The 21,087-nt window shown below is 42.1% G+C and overlaps 1 protein-coding gene across 1 annotated transcript; it reads left to right on the forward strand.

The window, feature by feature from the left end:
- The first annotated feature begins 21 nt into the window (after positions 1–21).
- On the forward strand, positions 22–20,591 carry PGM3 (phosphoglucomutase 3). The gene is made up of 13 exons (XM_084753463.1): positions 22–132; positions 1,455–1,660; positions 2,455–2,639; positions 4,253–4,320; positions 7,252–7,385; positions 7,876–8,071; positions 9,819–9,976; positions 10,900–10,983; positions 13,162–13,260; positions 16,541–16,654; positions 17,364–17,486; positions 18,846–19,019; positions 20,275–20,591. Exons 2-13 carry the CDS (start codon positions 1,457–1,459, stop codon positions 20,362–20,364), a joined length of 1,629 nt encoding a protein of 542 aa, XP_084609589.1. The 5' UTR covers positions 22–132; positions 1,455–1,456; the 3' UTR covers positions 20,365–20,591.
- Positions 20,592–21,087: the final 496 nt, after the last annotated feature.

Here is a 21,087-nt window from a genome sequence, read left to right on the forward strand (position 1 = left end):
ATTGGTTGTAGGGTGGGGCATCAGGCCGGAAGCCAGGCTGGGCCACGTCTGCGGGATCTGAGTGAGCTAGTTCTGTGCGCACTACGCGGCGGCTTCTCAGCTGTGGGGAAGACGTTCTTGCTCCGGAACTAGGTGAGCGGGCGTGGAGGCTCCTGGGCCGCGGTGGGTAGGGGGTCCTCCGCAGCCGTGGCTGGGGGAAGGACTCCCAAACCCACCTACACACCGCTCCGCCCAGGTGCCTGTGGACCCCCACGCTGTAGTGCAGGCAACAAGATGCACCACCTAGGATGGCGGGGTGAATGAAAAAAGCGGGCTGAGCTGTTCACTTTTAAATTAAGAGTGGACACTGTTGGGACTTTTAATAAGCATCCCCATACCCATTGAAATTAGATCTGCAACTCCAAATGCATTAAAGGGTGGAAGCAAGCTGCTGTCATATGACTGTTATTTTCCTTTGAGAGAGTCCTGGATTTCATAGGAGTGGTTGACACCCTTATGAATAAGCAGGATACATTACCAATCGGTCATTTTTTTTTTTTTGCAAAAATATATTCGCCTTGTGAACAAAATTTTGCTAACTTTTAGAGCGAACTAAATTAAAATGGCCGATTTTACCAACTGGACAAAAGCAAACATTTCCCAACGTTTCTTGTAGTGTTGTGTATTGAAGCAAGGGAGGACAATAAAGCAAGGAGGTGTGGCTATTGAGGGACAGGACCTGTCTCTGGGCTAACTAGCATAGAACCGACTCAGGAAGTGCAGTCTGTGGCTCTACAAAGTACACTGCTTGCTGAGTTAGAAACCTCAAACTGAATTCATTGGAGGTGCCTCACAGTATTTCTTTTTAAATGACAGGTCAAAAGCAACATTCCGGAGTGAGTAATTTTAGGATTTAATTTAGAAGGCTGATATGACTGTCTTTATGGAAATTGGAGAGTCTTCTGTGAGGTAGATGTCTTAGCTGATCTGGGAGGTTTTAGACAAAAAAAAAAAAATGACTGCAGTTTGCTTTTTCGGGGGGACTATTTCTTTCTAGTTCGGGAGGAATAGCAAATGAGTCACAGGGATTTGGTGATCTGACCTTCAGCTTCAATCTTTCACTGGCTGCACACCAGACCAGACTTTATATTAATGGGGCTCAGCCTAAGGCGATCCTATTGTAAAATAAGATGCCCATTGATCTTCTAGGAGTCCCGAATATAGATGTGATTTTAGGAACGTTCGTCCTGCAGGAGGAGTGGACAAGCTGGTTTCTCTCCCAAATCTGTCGTGAAGTGTACAGTTTAGGCAGGAGCTTCAAGCTAATTCTAACTCTGGGGACTCCTTTTTCTCTTCTTTGTCCCCAAACATGGTTCTTTGGAGAGGGTCCCAGTGAGACAGACGAGCTGGCAGTTTGTAAGCAAACGGTACTTGAAAAGCTTTTCCTTCAGAGCATTTCTTACTTTTTTTCGTAGACATGAATCTGGAGGCTGTTTCTAAACGCTCAGCATTCCATGCCAAGCCCCGGGGGCTCATTCTTCAGTATGGGACTGCTGGATTTCGGACAGATGCCCAACACCTCGACCATATCATGTTTCGAATGGGATTGCTAGCTGTCCTGAGGTCAAAGCAGACCAGATCCACCATTGGAGTCATGGTTACGGCCTCACACAACCCAGAGGTAACAAGTTGGTGCCCTTATTAACAAGACTAAGCTCTAGTGTCTGAGAAAGTTGAACCAAAGTCCACATTCTTTTGTTTTGTTTTTGTTTTTCAAGACAGGCTTTCTCTGTGTGGCCTTGGTTGTCCTGGGCTCATTTTGTAGACCAGGCTGGCCTTGAACTCACAGAGACATGGCTGTCTCTGCCTCCCTGTGTGCTACTACATATGGCTGTCCACATCCTTTTTTTTTTTTTTTTTTAATTTGTACCACCATGCCAGGCTGCCTGGCTGCCCACATTCTATTATTTATTTATTTATTTATTTATTTATTCATTTATTTATTTATGTTTTTTGAGACAGGGTCTCTCTTTGTAGCCACTGCTCTGTAGACCAGGGTGGTCTTGAATTCACAAGGATCCTCCAACCTCTGCCCACCCAGGGCTGGGATTAATGGCATGTGCAGCCCCTCCCGTCTCAAAGTCCACATTCTAATGCTGGGAGTGTGCCTCCCTATTTGTGTGTTCCTTTGGGTTTAAAACCACTCTTGTAGCTGCTGCCCAGCTCAAGACTGACCTGGGTGTGGATGGAATGAAATGAGGCCATATTTCTCTGGAGAGTGTCCAGATTAGAGAAATACCAGAATGCCCTTTCAAGTTTGGATGGCGACATCAGTTATGATAATGTCGCAGGACCTGAAGGGGGAAATGCATGGGAAACACCCATCGGTGCTTGGCATTGGTGGTACCCGTTGGGGGAGTGCGGCAAAGGTCACTTCCACTGTGTGACTCTCTGAAGGTCTATTTCTCTTTTAAGGCAGACAATGGTGTGAAATTGGTCGATCCTCTGGGGGAAATGTTGGCTGCCTCCTGGGAGGAGCACGCTACCTGTCTGGCCAGCGCTGAGGAGCAGGACATGCCGAAGGTGCTTGCTGCCATCATGGAGAAAGAAGCTGTGGATCCGAGCCAGGCCGCCTTCATAGTTCTTGGCAGAGACACCAGGTGATGATCAGAGCTGCCTGTGCCAGCATCCTTGAAGGACACATCTGTTTCCATGCCCGAGACCAGTGGGAAGGATCAAGAGAGGAGGCTAGGGCTGGGTTCGGAGTCACCCCAGTGTTAATTTTTACAGAATTTGAGCAGGTTTTGTAGTCTCTGGGTGCTTCCATCTCCTCAAGTATGCTAATGATAAATCAGCATTTTTGTGAGAGCTACGTGAAGTAATCTGTGCGAAATAGCTTTTTCCTTGCATATTAGAGGCTCTTGATAAATGTGAGACTTTGTAGGTTTATTTCTCCTCTGCAGAGTCAGAGCATTTAATTTTTAATTTTTTTATTTTATTTTATTTTTTTAACAAATCACACTTGGAGATTTTGTTTGCAGTCTGTTGCTGGCTCAGATGTTCTGCCATTCCTCCCCTCTGGAATTCACTGGAAGCAGCATTTATAGTCTATGTGTTTGTCATGTTCAGCAGCTTTTGCCTCTATGGAAGCCTACTTTGCACTGTTGGGTTAAATGTGTACTTTGAAACCGTAGTTTTCTCTTATACAAGCTCTGGTTTCCTCTAAGGCTTCTTCAAGGGGTCCATCTCTCCTCAGTCTCCTGATAGCCAGGACTTTGTTTTTACCTGTGTTGCTACCAGAAGGTTTTGCAAAAACCACTCACCCATTAGGTGCCTGGGCAGCAGAAATAGCTATATGCCCTCTAGTCAGTTATTATTCCATTACTGTGTTTGGCTTCTACCTCTAGTCATAAAATGATTTGCTTGTTTTTCAGGCAGATAAGTAATTTGTCTGGCCTTATAAAATGAACAGTAGGTTCCATGTCTTCAGCAGTATAAGACCCCATATTCCTACACTGTGTGCATTCAGTATTAATTGTTGCTGTTATTAACTCAGATACATGCTGCTATAATTAAACTAGGAAAGGTAACCTTCTGTGTGTGTGTGTGCATATGTGTGTGTGTGTGCGTGTGTGTGTGTGTGTGTGTGTGTGTGTGTGTATGTGCATGTGCATGTTTGTATCTGTCCTAGAGAAGGCAGGACGTGTCAGATCTCCTTCCTTGAGCTTGAGTTACAGACAGCTCACAGCTGGGTGCTGGGACTAGAACTCAGGTCCTCTGTAAGAACAACGTGCACTTTTAACTACTGAGCCATCTCTCCAGCCCTCCTTTATATCCTCCTTACTTTTTCCCTGCCAGTGCTGGGTATTGAACCAGGGCCTCGTGAATGCTGGGAAAACACACTTCTACTGAGCTATAGCTCTATGTCCTTTTAAATTCTGATACATTCTCACAAATTTACTCAGGCTGCCCTTGAACTCACTCAAGCGGAAGCGGCTCATGAACTTAGCAATCCTCCTGCCTCAGCTTCAGTTAGAGATCTGTATCAGCAAAACTGGCTGGCTCTTTGTGTGTAGTTGGTAAATTTAAAAGCCAAAATTTTCTAAGAAATCACCTGTGCAAAGGCTCCGTGGAAGATGCTTGTAATTTACCCCAGGTTTTGCCAGGGTTGAGAGCTTTCAAGTATGTTGAACATGTACTTATTTTGAAATTCTTAGCATGCACTTTCTTCATTTATTTTCCTATTTCCTGTTTTCTCTTTTTCTTTTCACAGGCCGAGCAGTGAGAAACTTTCACAGTCTGTAATAGATGGTGTGACTGTTTTAGGAGGTCAATATCATGGTATGTAGTTTTAAGTTAATTACCGAGAAATTCTTTCTAAATTTCAAAAGTAACACACACTTAAAATTTGGAAAGAAAAAGCAGTAAAAATTAATAAATTAAATCTAGGTAAACTAACTTAAAATACTGCAGGTTTTTCTGGGGAGGCATATGTATTTATTCATGGGGCAGAGCATATTAAATCTTTTCTGCTTGTGACCTCTTTGGCCTGATGGATTTTCCCACAACACCAGGTATATTATTATCTAAAAAAATCACAATACAGAGTTTACTGATCATAAATCATAAGAAAACTTATTGTAGAGCAGGCTGTGGTGGCGTACACCTTTAATCCCAGCACTCGGGAGGCAGAGGCAGGCAGATCACTGTGAGTTCGAGGCCAGCCTGGTCTACAAAGTGAGTTCAGGACAGCCAAGGCTACACAGAGAAACCCTGTCTTGAAAAACCCACCAAAAAAAAAAAAAAAAAAAAAAGAAAAACTTATTGTAAAGCAGTCTTATTTATACATATAGTGACCGTTGTTTAAAGATGACAGCAAATGGAAATACTAATTAGATGACTGTGCTTATTTATTTTTATCTAGAGAGTTTAGTCTTGGCTGAACATTTGACACTGTAGGACATAGGGCATCAACAACATTATCTAGAGTTTATGGCTATTTGGATTATTGTTAGTGCTGAGAATGCACAGCAGTGTGTTTAGACCCAGCTCAGAAATGGTTACAGATCCTGTTCTCACTTGAGCTGAGCTCCTTCAGCTCATGGCCTTTGGTTGCTCACCCAGTCAGTTCTTAGTCTGTTACAGGAGGCTCTCTTTCATGTCCAGGGTGCTGTTTTCTATACTAACCTGAATGTACACTGCTGGATCATCTAGATTAGTGATTCTCAGCCTGTGGGCTGGAACCTCTTGCTTGTGAGTGTGTGTGTGTGTGAGGTGTGTGTGTATGCGCAGGGAGGGGGGAGTTGTGGGAGGTGGTGGTTGTTGAATGACCCTCTCACAAGGGTTGCTAAGACCATTAGAAAACACAGATATTTACATTAAGAGTCACAATAGCAGCAAAATTACAGTCACAAAGTGGCAATGAAATAGTTTTATGGTTGGGGTCACCACAACATGAGGAACTGTAGTAAAGTGTCACAGCATGAGGAAGGTTGAGGACCACTGCCTTAGAGCATTGCAGTCCCCACCACTCAGTCTCCTCAGTTGCTGTGTCCCAAGAGCGAGGGGGCAGCTAATTAAGGGATTTTATGTACAAGAATAAAGTGGCATTTTTACTTTAAGCCACCACTGGCTGTTGTATAGAGAAGGGAATTCAAAGGAAAAGAGATGGGGAACCACACTCTGGTGTATGCAGGAAGCCTGTGTGAGAGTGATTAAAGACAGGGGCAAGGGAAAATCCTTAAACTTCTTGAATTCAAAAGATTTTAGGATCTGGTTAAGACTAGAGCTAAGAAAAATAGCTTTTAGGCTTCTAGGTTATCAGGCAGAGAGGGGACTTGTTCTTATGATATTGTTATGGGTCTGGTGTCATCCAGAGATCCATCAGTCTGACTGAATAAATTGTAAGAAAGAAGCAGCTTTGTTCAGATACCGGCGCCCAGGTCTACACCTGAGATTACAGTAGTCAGGGCCTTTATAAAGGCAAAACTCACAAGGCTGTGTACTTCCATGCTCTGGGGCAGGCAGGCTTGTTCACTGAAATATTTGCTATCTCACATGAATGACAACTCCATTATAATTGTCTAAATGCAAGCAATTACATGAACAGCAAAAGCATTCTGGGAAGGTCTCTGTCCTTAGGGAAGTGGGGTTTACGTGTTAGAGGCGTTTTTGCTTCATAGATTTCTTTTTTTCTTTTTCTTTTTTCTTTTTGGTTTTTCGAGACAAGGTTTCTTTGTGTAGACAAGGTTTCCTGGGCCTGCTTTGTAGACCAGGCTGGCCTTGAACTCACATCAATCCACTGGCCTCTGCCTCCTGAGTGCTGGCATTAAAGGTGTGTACCACCATGCCTGGCTGCCTCATAGATTTCTCAAGCACAGTAATTAAAACTGAAAACATGACATTAGCCACCACAGTACCAGTGGCTATTTGTGCATTTGGATATTTTGTAAGCTTTGTGTTTTTCTTCTATGAGATTCTGGTATAACCATGGTTACTGAACTACCAAACTCATGGGTAGAAAGAAAGGTTTTTTGGGGATTGGGTTGGAGGTTGGTTTGCCTTGGTGGTGGTAGGGACAGAAAGAAGAGCAAAATGGTGGAAAAACAAGGAGATTTTAAGCATGGGCATCTGAGCTGATACTGACCTGAAACTAGGTGCCGGCCCTCTAGGTAACTGATCTTTGAGGGAAGGCTAAGACAGGTTCCTGGAGTGTTAACAGAAGTTCTGGCAAACTGTATTCCACCTGAGGAGATCTGATTTTCTAGTAAACAGAAACCTACCTTTATGGTTGTTTACCAGATAACAATCTTCTGTTTATCAGGCCAATGCCCTTCTGTTCAGGACAGTCACCAGCACTGGATCTAGTTTTCTTTCTTTCTTTTCTTTTCTTTTTTTTTTTTTTTTTTCCCTCACCCAAAGAGGGTTTCTCTGTGTAGCCTTGGCTGGCCCAGACTTGCTTTGTAGACCAGGCTGGATCTCACAGAGATCCTCCTGCCTCTACCTTCCGAGTGCTGGGACAAAAGGAGTGCTCCACCACGCCCAGCTGCATCTAACATTCTTTTTGTTTTATTTTGTTTTGTTTTGTTAAATATGGAACGCTTCACGAATTTGTGTGTGTCACCCTTGCGCAGGGGCCATGCTAATCTTCTCTGTATCGTTCCAACTTTAGTATATGAGCTGCTGAAGTGAGCACAGATCGAACATTCTTAATGTGTGAATTCATGTGAACGTCTTGGTTCATACGAACTGTCTTTTGTGCTTGTTTGGCAGACTATGGCCTCTTGACCACACCTCAGCTGCACTACATGGTGTATTGTCGGAATTCCGGAGGCCGGTACGGACAGGCAACCGTAGAAGGCTACTGCCAGAAACTCTCTAAGGCTTTTGTGGACCTTACCAGACAGGTGAGACATTTTCCCATCGTGGTTAGAATTTCGACGGGAATAAAGTAATGCAGTCAGTCAGCAACCCAATTTACACAGTTCACCACTTTCCCTTCTTCGCTCCCTCGAACGTGACTTTCTTATCTCCAGTTTCTCTCTGTCAGAGCCCAGGCTGTGAGCGTGTTGGCGAGTGTATAATGGCAAGGTGCATCCTGGGAAACCTCAAGGTGTCTTTGCTTGTGCTTATCAGCATTCGCTGAGGTGAACTTGATTGTAATGTCGATGCCACTGACTTGAGAACATAGCGCCGGAAGGACTTCCTTTTAGGTAGACTGGCTTGTTAAACCTGGAGACCTGCAGGCTGTGTTTTCACTGGACAGCGCTTGTTCTCATAGAACTCAGCTTCTAGTGTGGGGATCGGTGAAAGACTGACAATTATAAAACAAACAGAATACATGCATGCATTCGTGGTGATTCACGCTGGCGTTTCCTTCCATGTTTCCCTTTGAAGGCTTCCTGCAGTGGAGATGAAGACAGGTCAGTTAAGGTTGACTGTGCCAATGGCATAGGGGCCTTGAAGCTAAAAGAAATGGAACGCTACTTCTCCCAGGGACTGTCGGTTCAACTGTTTAATGATGGCGCTGAAGGGCGGCTCAACCATCTGTGCGGCGCTGACTTTGTGAAAAGTCATCAGAAACCCCCACAGGGTATGTCATAGCAGCAGCTCTAGACCCGTTCCCAGAGCGCTTTAGAGCCAGCTCTCCTGCAAGCTAAGCTGTCCGTCATCCTGGCTCTGCCACGTCTGGATCCTTAGAAATCTTCCCACTCAGGACCGCCGCTGAAAACTCGGTCAGCTCCTGCTGAGAGCACAGGCAGAAAACAACACTTTAGAGTGACTGCTCTCAAAACTGACATCGTGTCAGAATGGAAGTGCCTTGTCAGCACCCAGGTGGCCCCACTCCCCTTCTCAGTTAGTCTGTCCAGGGTGGGAAGTGCTAGTAGGCTGTGCTGGCGGTTCAGGTCCTGGAGCACTCTGGGGGTCGCTGATCCAAAGGCAGCAGTGGTAAGTAGCTCCGCCTTCCTGTTGTGTGCACTAGACCTGCTGGAAAGGGAGTGCAAGGCTGCCTCAGGTCAGCAGGCTCGGTGTTTCCTGCAGGAGAAGACGCGGAAGAAGCCTGTAGTAAAGAGTACTCCAGGCACTCTGTTACAGACCCCAGGACGCTGTCTGCTAACCTGGCTTGGCTTGCAGTGTATTGCTGGGGCTGCCACGTGGCCGCTGTGTTCAGTTGCCTCTTTAGTTTATGTTGAATAATTCTGATTTCTCTAGCAAAATCGTCAAACATCATCTCCATACATTACAAGTCAGCTGCCTTGCCTTGCCTCCCTTCTGCGGCCTACGCTGCCCCTTACACACCCTCTTCACTGTACTGCTTGCTTTGTACATACTCAACCAGTCCTTCAGTTCTAGACCTTCCTCCTCCCTCTCACTCTCCTTCTGGGGCTTCCTCAGCGTGTGGAAGAGGCCCAGCCCCCTTCCCCGCAGGCAGCAAGGCTAACAGTCTTACTAGGCGGTTCAGCTGCCTCCTGTTGGCTTTGACTCCCTGCTGCTGTCATTGCTAAGGGACAGCAAGATTTTCTAATAAATCTGATATAACAGTTGCAGAAGTTTAGGTGACTTTAATGCAAATCCTCAGTGAACTCTTGGAAGTTATAATTCTGTGCTCCTAATTACTAACATTTCTTGTTACTGTTAATATAAACAGATAAAAAAAGCTTTGATTAGAATTAAATCATCGAGGCAGTGGCTCACGCCATTAATCCTAGCACTCGGGAGGCAGAGGCAGGCGGATCTCTGTGAGTTCGAGGCCAGCCTGGTCTATAAAGTGAGGCCAGGACAGCCAGGGCTACACAGAGAAACCCTGTCTTAAAAACAAAAACAAACAAAACCCAATTAAATCAAAGCATATAGCTTTTCTACTCTGATTTTTATTTTTAATATGAAAAGGACAACATGGTACTAAATTATGTTTAGAAATCTCTGTAACTTTAAAAAATTATAGGGAACTTGGCTAGCCAAATCAACTGGTAAATAAAATTTTGTGTTAGTAGAATAACATATTTCAGTCTGAGCAGATTTGAATGCCTTTTTAAAAAAGTTTTCTTTGCAAGAATTTGACCTGTAAAAAAAGCACCAGTAGCTGGGCATGTGTTTAGTCTGGATTACATAGTAAGATCCTGGCTTCCAAAAGCGTATCAGTAGGCCAACTGGACATTTGTGTTTAAAACCAGTGACATCGGTCTGTTATTTGGAAGGAATCTTTTAAAACATCTCTTGAAAGATTTATAGTGGATGTGCTGTACTGTGGTATATAATGCTAATTTTGACCTGACATTTTATGTAGTAGCTTTATTCTCCTTTCTTGGTCTGAAGTGGTTTAAATCCCTCTGTGCTAGGAATGGAGATGAACTCTGGGGAGAGGTGCTGCTCCTTCGATGGGGATGCAGACAGGATCGTGTACTACTACTGCGATGCAGGCGGCCACTTTCATCTCATAGATGGAGACAAGATAGCGACGTTAATTAGCAGTTTCCTTAAAGAGCTACTGTTGCAGGTAAGGTGCAGGACTGGGGAGCCATTCAGACGTGGCAGGGAGCACTGTGTGTGAGGGGTTCCTGGTTTTTGTGTCCAGAAAACAAAAACAAGTGGCAGTTACAACCATTTCAACAATGGCGCATTGGTTTGAATTGTGGTAGAGGGATTGTAGATGACTGTATGTGTGCTTTTTCTTCTTCATAGTGGCTTGGCTTTATCATGGAACTTTGCGAAGTTTTTGTTTCTTTAAAACTGATAGACTCAGCCAAGCATGGTGACGCACGCCTTTAATCTCAGCACTCGGGAGGCAAAGACAGGCGGTTGTCTGTGAGTTCGAGAGCAGCTTGGTCTACAAAGTGAGTCCAGGACAGCTAAGGCTACACAGAGAAACCCTGTCTCAAAAAACCTAAAAACAAACAAACCAACCTCTCCCCCCAAAAAACTGATGGACTCATGCATGACTGAGAATTCTCTCATTACTATGAAGTATCAAATTCTAACAAATAATACCTGAGATAATTATAACAGTTATGACAAGTTTAGCAATTTATTTAAGATATAGTTGGAAATTATAATCTGGAAAAGATTGATTAACTGGCTGGTGGTGGTGCCTGCCATTAATCCCAGCACTTGGGAGAGGTGGGCAGAACTCTGAGTTTGAGGCCAGCCTGGTCTACAAAGTGAGTCCAGGATAGTCAAGGCTACACTGAGAAACCCTATCTCGAACCCCCCCCCCCAAAGATTTATTAATAATTTATAGAGATCACACATTGTCTTAAGGATTCACTATAAAACAGTGCTTGAAAGTATTTTAGACCTCTTTTCCTTGGTAGAATATGATTCCTTTTGGAATTTATCACCTAAACCAAACAACTCTCATGTCTGTCTCAGGGGCTCCTATGTGCATTTGATGGCAAGTTAAGCATCCTTGTTTTCTTTTAGATTGGAGAAAGTCTGAACATTGGTGTTGTACAGACTGCATATGCAAATGGAAGTTCCACAAGATACCTCGAAGAAGTCATGAAGGTACCACATCATCCCCAATTTTAGGTCATTTCTGAATAGTGTGGCAAGATAATTATCTGAGGAAAACAATGTTGCCACAAAGTGATCAGTGAACAAGCTGGGCCACAGGTGATGGTGAGGAGGATTGGAAGATGGGATGTGTCTTGGAGCATTTGCTGTAATACCCAAACCCTGTGAATCCTGAGCACCTACAATAAATGCAAACCTTTTAAAAGGCTAATTGAGCCAGGTTTGTAACTCATGAATACTTAATGAATACTTAACGGCCTGGAGGTGCCTTTTTCACACACAAACCTTAAGGTAATGCATTTATATTTTTTCATTGCTATGAATGACCTGGAAAGCAACTTATGGGAGGAAGGGCTTATTCTGCCTCAGTGTGAAGGCAGACAGCCCACTGTGGGAAAGGTATGGCAGGAGTGTGAGCCAGCTGGACACATTGGGTAACTCAGGAAGTGAGGGGAGAAGAGTGGGTCCCCCAGTGACAGACGCCTTTTACAGCCAAGGATGGCATGTGGCTATGCTTAGATGAGCCTCATCAAGTTTAGACGGAGTGAGAATCTGTCAGTAACTCTGTGTTGTGCAGAGAGGATGTATGAAATGGGTGTGTCTGCTTGGCCCTTGGGGCAGGTGTGCTGAGGATGCTTCCTAGTCTTGCAGTAGTCTCCCTGGCACCATGCCTGATGTGTCTGTCGTGATCTGGCTGCGTAGGCCTGTCTCCTTACATTTTGGAGGAGAGCCTTTCTGGGTTAATGGAGTTTGCTTCTAATCGTCTTCCCAACATCTGCTAGAGAACCAGTCTTGGGTCACACTGCCTCCTCAGAGTCTGGGGTTCACCGACAAATCGAAAGATCTTTGCTTATCTCCGACTTCTCGCTAGTGGTATTTTTCTCATTTTGTAAACCACTTCAAATTCATGCAGGCTATGGCCAGAGTGAATCAGTATAGCAGGTGAAAAGGGACTGAGAAGAGCTGCTGTCAACTTTATTCAATCTTTAAAGAGGTAGAAATGAAATTTCATGAAGATTTCCTGCTTTTTAAGAGAATAGTAGATAGTCAAAACAAAAATTCCCTCGGCTTCTCTCTTTTGCTCTACTCTAAATCTATGGTTATAGTGGCTTTACTGCAGGACCTTTCGTGGGGTTAGCGCTTGGCCCTAGGGCACATTCTGAGAAATGCAGTAATGTGACACGAGTTGGTGTCATTGTGTGTACATACAGTGTATTCAGCTACGATGGCCAGGGCATCACTAGGAGAATTGATCTCCTTGTACCATTACAGCATCTACTGTCTTTGACCAAAATGTCATTAATGTAATGCATGACCATTTCATCTGAAAATTTCATCTGTATATACCTAGTATGTTTAGAAACTTAATACACGTCGGAAAGTGTTACTTCTCAACCCATTTTCCATTAGATTAAGTATTTTTGGCCCTTGCCATCTTATGGTTTCTCTAGTCCAACAAATATTGATCCTACTTGGTTTTATTTCTGTCAGTTTTCCCCGCTATTGACTGCTGCTGGTCCAGTCAGTGTTATTTATTACTATCCATGATCAGTCTTCAAAGTCTAACTGGCCTTTTTGTTGTTTTAATTCTCATTTTTCAAGCAGAGGTTTCCTCTGTGTAGCTCTGGCTGTCTTGGGACTCACTCTATAGAATAGGCTGTCCTGTCTCTCCAGTGCTGGGATTAAAGGTGTGTACATCACACTCATACCCAACTGGACTTTAACTTTCTAAGCCAACAGTTGGCAAGAAATAATCTGTGGACCTGATCTAGTTTGCCACTGTTTATAAAAGCTCTATTGCAATTACATCCTGCATATCTGCTTACATGTCTGTGGCTGTGTCTGCACACTGCAGAATGACGGTGGGAGACCATATAGCCTGCATGGTATATTTACCATCTGGTCCTTCATTGAAAAGGAAAGCAGAGCCTTTTGTCTTCCATTCTCCATGCTACAACTAAGGCAGCCTTCTGAGAACAAATGATGCTACGGCTACTTGCAGTCATTTCCTGTGGGATGTCTTAAGCCTTTATTGTCTTTGGCACCAGAGGGAAGTTCCAGATTTTGTTCCTGCTTTATTTCTAGAATATAGATATATTTATTTTATTTCTAGAATAATAGATATAATAATCATTTGACTAACTATTGTCTTTTTTTAATGTGTTGTAGGTACCTGTTTATTGCACCAAAACTGGTGTCAAGCATTTGCATCACAAGGCTCAAGAGTTTGACATTGGAGTTTATTTTGAAGCAAATGGGCACGGCACAGTGAGTTCTCTTTAAGATGTCAACTGACCTTAGCTGGCACTTTTATTTTTTTAAAAACATAATTTTTATTAAAGAAACACAAATCAGAACTGCAATGGGATGTTACATCATATAAAAATAATTTTTAAAAACAAAATAACAAATGTAAGTCAGCATGTCGAGAACTTGGAGCTCTCATACATTACTGGTGGAGATACACAATAGTCAAAAAGTTAAAGAGCTATCAGATTATACAGCATATACCTCTGTTCTTGTGTGTGTATCAGAAAATAGAAGACATACAAAAAACTTGTTATAGTAGGATTTTTAAAAAATATTTTTTTATTTATTATGTATACAGTGTTTGCCTGCATATACACTTGCTCGCCAGAAGAAGGCACCAGATCTCATTATGGATGGTTATGAGCCATCATGTGGTTGCTGGGATTTGAACTGAGGACCTCTGGAAGAGCAAGACGGTGCTCTTAACCTCTGAGCCATCTCAGAGGCTCAGCCCTATAGTAGGATTTTTAAACAACCATTTACAACCGTTTTAAAATTATTATCATCAATGAGCGTGCATGCCATGGCATAAGCACAGAGCTCAAAGGCAACTTTGCAGAGTCAGTTTTCTCCTTTCACTAAGGATGGAGCTCAGGCCACTAGGCTCATGCAGTAGCTTTTGTCTACTGAGCCATCTTGCTGTCCCTATTGAACAATTCATTTTTTCTAAATGCATATGAACTTTATTTATTTATGGTAAACTACACACAGGAAGAATGGTTATGAAACAATCAGGAAAGCCATATGGAAAAGTTACATTCAAAATGTTTAGCTCACTTATATTTGGCAACCTTCAAGAATATACTATCTCTCCTATCTAGGCGAGTCTAAAGTTTTGTACCTAAATCATTCTCTATCATATCTTGTATTTATCAACTTAAAAAAACATCTTTCTAGACCTTAAAACATTCTTAAACACCAAGCAACTTAAGTCTAACTGTGAAAATATATGTAGTGTTCAACCCCATCAGAGACTTGAAAAAGAATAACATTATTACTTAAGTAGGAAGTGCAGGTAAGCAGTTTCCATAGTTAAGAGATGACAGAGACAGTTTACTTTCTGGTCAGTCACCCATTTTCTCTCTATAACATTGGAGCATTATCTCCAGCCTTCTGGCCCAGTATTATCTGGCAGACAATTATGAAACAGGAAACATGAAGGATGTGCATACTCTATCATGGAAGAGCTTGGCAGTCAACTCAGTCTGCATCAAGTCTTGTCCATTTTGGACACCATATTGTCTGTAGAGAGTGCTGGGGCATTTTTGCCCAGTGGCTAGCTTGCCATAAATCTCCAAAAGGAGATTTTATGATGCTTATCATTTTCACTGAGGTAGGCCAGGGGTGTTGCCAACAGCTGACATGTCTCAAATCAAAAAGGCCTTAAATTAATAAAAACATCTTTAAATGTCATCGTGTGTAGGTCTCTCAAGTTTTTGAGGACCATCTATCTATGCTGGGACTTTTCTTAATAATGGAGTTCTAGTTTGTTAAAATGACAAGGCAGGAATACATTACATGATTGATGTATAGTTTCAGATGCTGTAAAATGTCCTTTTAAGATTTTTAACAATCTTCTATGAAGAATGTATCCATTTGTTCTTTAATGGGTCTGGGAGAGCTCAAGTTGGGTCACCAGGCATGAGGCAGAGACAAGCACATACATCCCTGGGGCCACTGACTAACTAGCCTAACCTAGTCAGTGAGCCCTGCATTAGAAGGTGAGACTCTCTCTCAAAAACAAGGAACACCTAAGGGGTCATCCTGGCCTCAACATGTATGCATAGACACATAGACACACAGACACACCAGAAAACCCCAAAATCCTAATGAGCTATTTTAAGATGTACTGTTCATTTTCTTAAAATATTCTCACTCAGGCAAGGCGGTGGTGCATACTTGTAATCCTAGCACTTGGGGAGGCAGAGGCAGAGGTAGAGGGATCTCTGTGAGTTCAAGGCCAACCTCGTCTACAAAGCAAGTCTAGGACAAACGAGGTTACATAGAGAAACCCTGTCTCAAAAAACAAACAAAAAAACCCTAACAAAACAAAATAAATCTCACAGAGAACAATTAAGTAGCTATGATGACAAGTTTTCATTGTTTTTTTTTCTTTTTCTTTTTTTGTTTGTTTTGTTTTTGTTTTTGTTGTTTCATGGCTTTCTCAGCAGGGGACTATTCTGGAAAAAAAGTCATACATAATTCATATTCCATAAAAGTCACTATTTAAAAGAGTATAACTTTTTTAGTTTTGTTTTTCTTTGTTTTTAAACCACCCCCCTTTTGTTTGTTTTTTTGAGACAGGCTTTCTTTGTGTAACAGCCTTGGCTGTCCTGAAACTCTCTTTGTAGACCAGGCTGGCCTCGAACTCACAGAGATCCGCCTGCCTCTGCCTCCTGAGTGCTGGAATTAAAGGCGTGTGCCACCACACCTGGCCTTGTTTTTAGGCTTTTAAAATTCAGATTTTATTATAAAGTATCTTTGTATATTATGAATGGATTTGAGGTAGACATCAGAATATTTGAATGTATTTTAAATCAGCTTTACTAGTTTCAAGTTGGCTTTTTGGAAGAGCCATGAATGAGGAGAAAAAGAATTAGTTTTTACAAAATGCAACTAAAATATAACCTCAGTGATCTAATGCACACATTGGCACACTGCTTTTAAAGGAGAAGTCCATAGGTGTCTGTTGGATCTGCTCAACTTTACTCATTGTAGAGAAAATGGATATGTCTCTTCAGTAAAACTTTATTTACAAAAACTAGGTAGCCACCTTGTAGCTTATTTTACCAGGAAGTACCTATTTCCTTAAGCGATTGGGCAATGTGTGATAACTTCAGTACTGGCCTCTTTACGGTTATGAAAGGATGTTGATGGCATTTCAAAAACAAATGTATATGGTAATAAGTACCTGACACTGTCTACTATACTGATAAGTGGAATGAACTCTTTCTGGTGTTGCATATTCTTCTAAGGAGCCTGCTTCACAAGCACTCAAGAGGTGAGCTGGCGAACACAGTGAGCTCATATGTGTTCAGTTTTTGTCAAAGTAGCAGTGTCTTTTTAGTTTTATAATCCATAAACTCTTTTTCCTTAGTAATGCTGTGTGCTCTGATTTGATCTTAATATTAATGGCAGACATAAGGCTGCCAATATTTTTCTGTTCAGTTTCTCCAGATTCACTAGGAATGAAAGGCATCCTGGAGTGTGTGACTAACTTCATTTGCTTCTGCTGCAGGCACTGTTTAGTGAAGCAGTGGAAGTGAAGATAAAAAGACTAGCACAAGAATTAGAAGATGAAAAAGGAAAAGCTGCCAAGATACTTGCAAGCATCATCGACTTGTTCAACCAGGTTAGAACTGGTGAGGTGGCTGGCTAGGGGTTGCCTTAGCATCAAAACATGGAACAAAGAATTATATAAAAAGTAGAAATGTCCTGGCTTGGTGGTTTGCTTCTAAAAGTGGTGTTTACAGTTGAGACTTACACTAGAAACAAAACATTTTTATGTTTCCTTTTCTTGATATTTATATTGGGTGTGTGTAGTTAAATTTTCAAAGACAACTTTGAGAAAATTCTTTAACACCTGTTTGAGCAAGGTACACATGTGAGTCATTGGAAGAGCATTGATCAAGTCAAGAAAGAAAAAGGAATCCGAGGGTCAGGTATGGCTCGGCCATCTTATTCACCTTGCTTTATAATCACTGCAGTAATGCAGAAAGCAAGGTTCTAATTTCCATTTTACAAATGAAACAAAAGCTTAGAGTTTGGCTCTAACTTGTAACTATCTATCTTGAACCAAACCTCATGTTCTCTATTAGTACCATCATCACAGTATCTAAGAGGAGATCGCTAAAGATTTGGATCATAGGATGTCAGGACCAAACCAATCTATGTTTCTCATCTTTGGATACCTCTCATCATTATCTTCTTAGTGCATCTTCTTAGTGTTCATGTTATTTATCTCTGTCTAGTGATGCACAGCTTGATTTTCTAAGATGGACAGCATTCATATGGGATTTACTTACAGGTGACTTATATCCTTTGTCTCCCTAATCTTGCAGGCAGCTGGAGATGCTATTTCTGACATGCTGGCAATTGAGGCTATCTTGGCTCTCAAGGGCCTGACTGTACAGCAGTGGGATGCTATTTATGCTGATCTTCCTAACAGACAACTCAAAGTTAAGGTGAAGAGAGCTTGAAGCAGCCTTTCTAATCTTTCTGAATGTAGCTGTTCTTCCGTCTTCCCATGCCAAGTGTTTCCTGAGTGGGTTATATTTCAGTATATATGTACATTCTACTTTGAAAATAAGGCCTATAACTGTTTTCTTCACACTTTATTTCTACTTTTATTATAAAGAATGGGAGGGATTATGCATGGATATGCATCATTTAAAAATATGAACAATTTTAAGCAAAATCCCAAAATTATGTAACCAGCTTAAATAGGTTTCTGCTTTCCTATTTATTTTTCACAGCCCAGCCCCATACTATTTTGAAGCAAATGAGATCAATAATCTTATCATTTTAACGGAAACTGTTGTTTCAGAATTAAGTTTTAGTTCACATAGTACTTAAATTTTTTCATTCTTTATTTTGAGACTAGGTCTCATGCAGCCCAGGTAGGCCTCATGGTGTTTACCCTCCTGGCTGAGTCTCCTGATGGCAGACCTGCACCCCACACCAGACCAGACTACTTTTTGGAGCTAGATGTGAGCAGCAGAGTCTGTGGAGTCAAAGGGAGAGAATTCTGTAAAGGCATTTCAAATGAGTGGGCATTTGATTTGTTTGATTTGTATCAGCCTGTACATTCTCCAGTAGAATTTGTTGAGATAATTAGAAATATTTAAAGTCAGACTTCACAGAAATGGCTGCCAAGTATTTGCTTTTGGTATATTTACCAGTTTCTTACCACAGCTCTCTTATACAATAGCTTGCAGCTTATTACAATCATGTAAGTTATCTGATCAGTACTGGGGTCAGACAACAGTTACTGACCATTATTTTAATGGTAGCTGTCAGACAGTATGTGGATATGTTCTGTTTGGCTAAAGGTAGTTTTTTGTATGTTGAAGAACTTTTCCTTAAACAATTGCATAAATGTTTAAACAGGTCTGGTGGTGGTGGCACACACCTTTTTTTAATCCCAGCACTCAGGAGGCAGAGGCATCTCTGTAATTTCAAGGCCAGTCTGGTCTACAAAATGTGTTCAGGACAGCCAGAGCTGTTATTTACAGAGAGAAACTTTGTTTTGATCACTGCCCCCAACCTGCTCTCTCTCCAGGCCAAAACCAACCAACCAACCCAACAAAAACAAAAAACCAACCAACTAACCAAAAACCCCCAGTTATATGGCTTTAGCTAAATATCGACAGGGAGCTTTACCATTGCAGTTTCTCCTCACCTGCTCTGGTCGGCGTGTCACTGCTGTACACTATCGTGCAGTAACCTGCAATGCCAGGTGCTCTGTGGGCAGGACTCTTGAACAGGTTAAACTTCTGCAAGGGAGTCTGCCATAGTAACAGCTATGAAGTGTGTGTGCTCAGGTTGCAGACAGGAGAGTTATTAGCACCACGGATGCTGAAAGACAAGCAGTCACTCCGCCAGGGCTCCAGGAGGCAATCGATGGCTTGGTGAAGCAGCACAAGCTGGCCCGGGCTTTTGTTCGGCCCTCTGGTACAGAAGACATCGTCCGAGTATACGCAGAAGCGGACTCACAGGTAGGCTGGCTAACTCTATTGACAAAGTTGGGGATAAAGGAGGAACACAGGGGAAGAGAAAATACTATTTCTGTTTGGAATCTGCTGTGGTAAAAGGCTTTTCTTTGAGATCTATGAATACGGTCCTTTAAGAGATGACTGGAAAATTAGAGTGGCTGCAGTAGGAGGCATATGGTTAAACAATTTATACCCCCTTTAATTTGTTCCTAAACAGTTTTCCTTATTACAGATTCCTGAGGGTGTGTTCTGGCGGTGCAGAAATAACTAATAAATCCTTAGTTTGACATGTGCTAATTATAATTATAGATTATTCCTTTTTCCCTTTAAAGTCATGGTCCCATGAGTTGTGGAGGTAGCCAGTTTCAGTATTTCCAATCCAACTCATAATGCTTACTTTTCTTGCTGGACTTTTGAATTGCTTTTCAAAATTGTCTTTAAGTGATTTTCTTTTTAAAAATTAATTAATTTACGTATTCACTTTATATCCCAATTGTAGCCCCACCCTCCTCTCCTCTCGGAGGGACCCTGCCTCTCACCAACCCACTCCAGCTCGTCAAGCCACATCAGGACTGAGCCTGTGCTCTTCCCTGTGGCCTGGTGAGGCTGCCCCACCAGGGGAAGCGACCGAAAAGCAGGCAACAGTGTCCGCCCCCGCTCCCCTTGCTAGAGGACCTATATGAAGCCTGAGCTGCCCATAGGCTCTATCCGTGTCAGGGGCCTAGGTCCAGTCCATGCATGGCCCTTGGTTGGTGCTTCAGTCTCCACAAGCCCCTCTGGGCCCTGGTTAGTTGCCTCTGATGGTCTTCCTGTGGAGCTCTTGTCACCTCTCGGTCCTTCACAGGACTCCCTTTGCTTCACCCAGCGTTTGGATCCATTCTTACTCTATACCTATATCTTCTACAGTTTTATCATTTGCCTTTTATACATCCTATGGCTGAATGGGCACACAGGAAACATCAACAGTTACAGTGGGTATCTCAGAAGGAAATCCTAAGAATTACTTAAAACCAAGCTTCTTCGAGTTACTTATTCAATTTTGGAATAATTTTGTATAAACTGAAGAACTGAAAACTTACCTTATTTAGAAGATCCAACTTATTTCCTATTTAATTATGGGCTTTGGAACTTATACTGGAAGATCAAAAAAGAAGTTATTTGAATACCTCTATGAAACAGTCAGGAAGCACCCTCCCCTAGAATAGCCAGTAATGGATGGCAGTTGCTTTGTCTCACCTAATCTTATTGTGATTTGCAGGAAAGTGCAGATAGGCTTGCATACGAAGTGAGCTTGGTGGTGTTTCAGCTGGCTGGAGGCATTGGAGAAAGACCACAACCACCTTCCTGAAGATAAATTTTATATTCTGGGAAAATGGACTTTTATATTCTGGGAAAATGGACTTTTAAAAATGTTTTTTTATAACACTATTGACAGTACTGGCAGTACTAAGGCATTTGTAATCATGACATTACAAATTCATGCTAATGGATTATTTCTAGATTTTTTTTAAATGCTACTAGAAAAAAAACCCAAAAAACTGTAAATCTTAAGACATACTTGGTAATGAAGCTCACCTCTGATTTTAATCTAGACATACTTGGTAATGAAGCTCACCTCTGATTTTAATCTGTACTAAGTTTTAAATAGCTTGAGTGTCATTAATTTTATGGCTCATGTAGGGGATTAATTCATGCAAGGTATTAATTGGGAAATTAAACTTTATTTTTTTTGCAATGCCTTTGCAGTTGCTTACCTAACCAAGATGTTTTGTAGTATTTCCCTACCTGGTTCAGATGGGGACTTTGCATGAGCCTGATTTTCCATGTAGATCTTGAAAGTGAGAAAGAAATGACTGGTTTATTTGCTTAACAGCATCAGAACTGGATGGTTGCCCATCCTCCCTTGCACTGACAGAGGTCTGTACTGTGCACACAAGGGGGTGTGGTCCAGGCTTCCGCTACTCTTTAGTGCTCAGTGAAGGGATACAGCTCCATCTAATACAAGGAGTCTCTGACAGCAAAGTGACCATTCTGATTCTAGAACATTATTAACCACAGAAAGAAAACAAAA

This window comes from Acomys minous (assembly GCF_964271855.1).
Source record: "Acomys minous genome assembly, chromosome: 13".
Lineage (NCBI taxonomy): Eukaryota > Metazoa > Chordata > Mammalia > Rodentia > Muridae > Acomys > Acomys minous.

Bases quoted from the DNA above. Each gene is read 5' to 3' on its own strand.
- PGM3 (XM_084753463.1), top strand. From the start codon at position 1,457: ATGAATCTGGAGGCTGTTTCTAAACGCTCAGCATTCCATGCCAAGCCC. The intron at 1,661-2,454 runs GTAACAAGTTGG...TTCTCTTTTAAG, and splicing joins CGGCCTCACACAACCCAGAG to GCAGACAATGGTGTGAAATT. The intron at 10,984-13,161 runs GTACCACATCAT...AATGTGTTGTAG, and splicing joins ACCTCGAAGAAGTCATGAAG to GTACCTGTTTATTGCACCAA.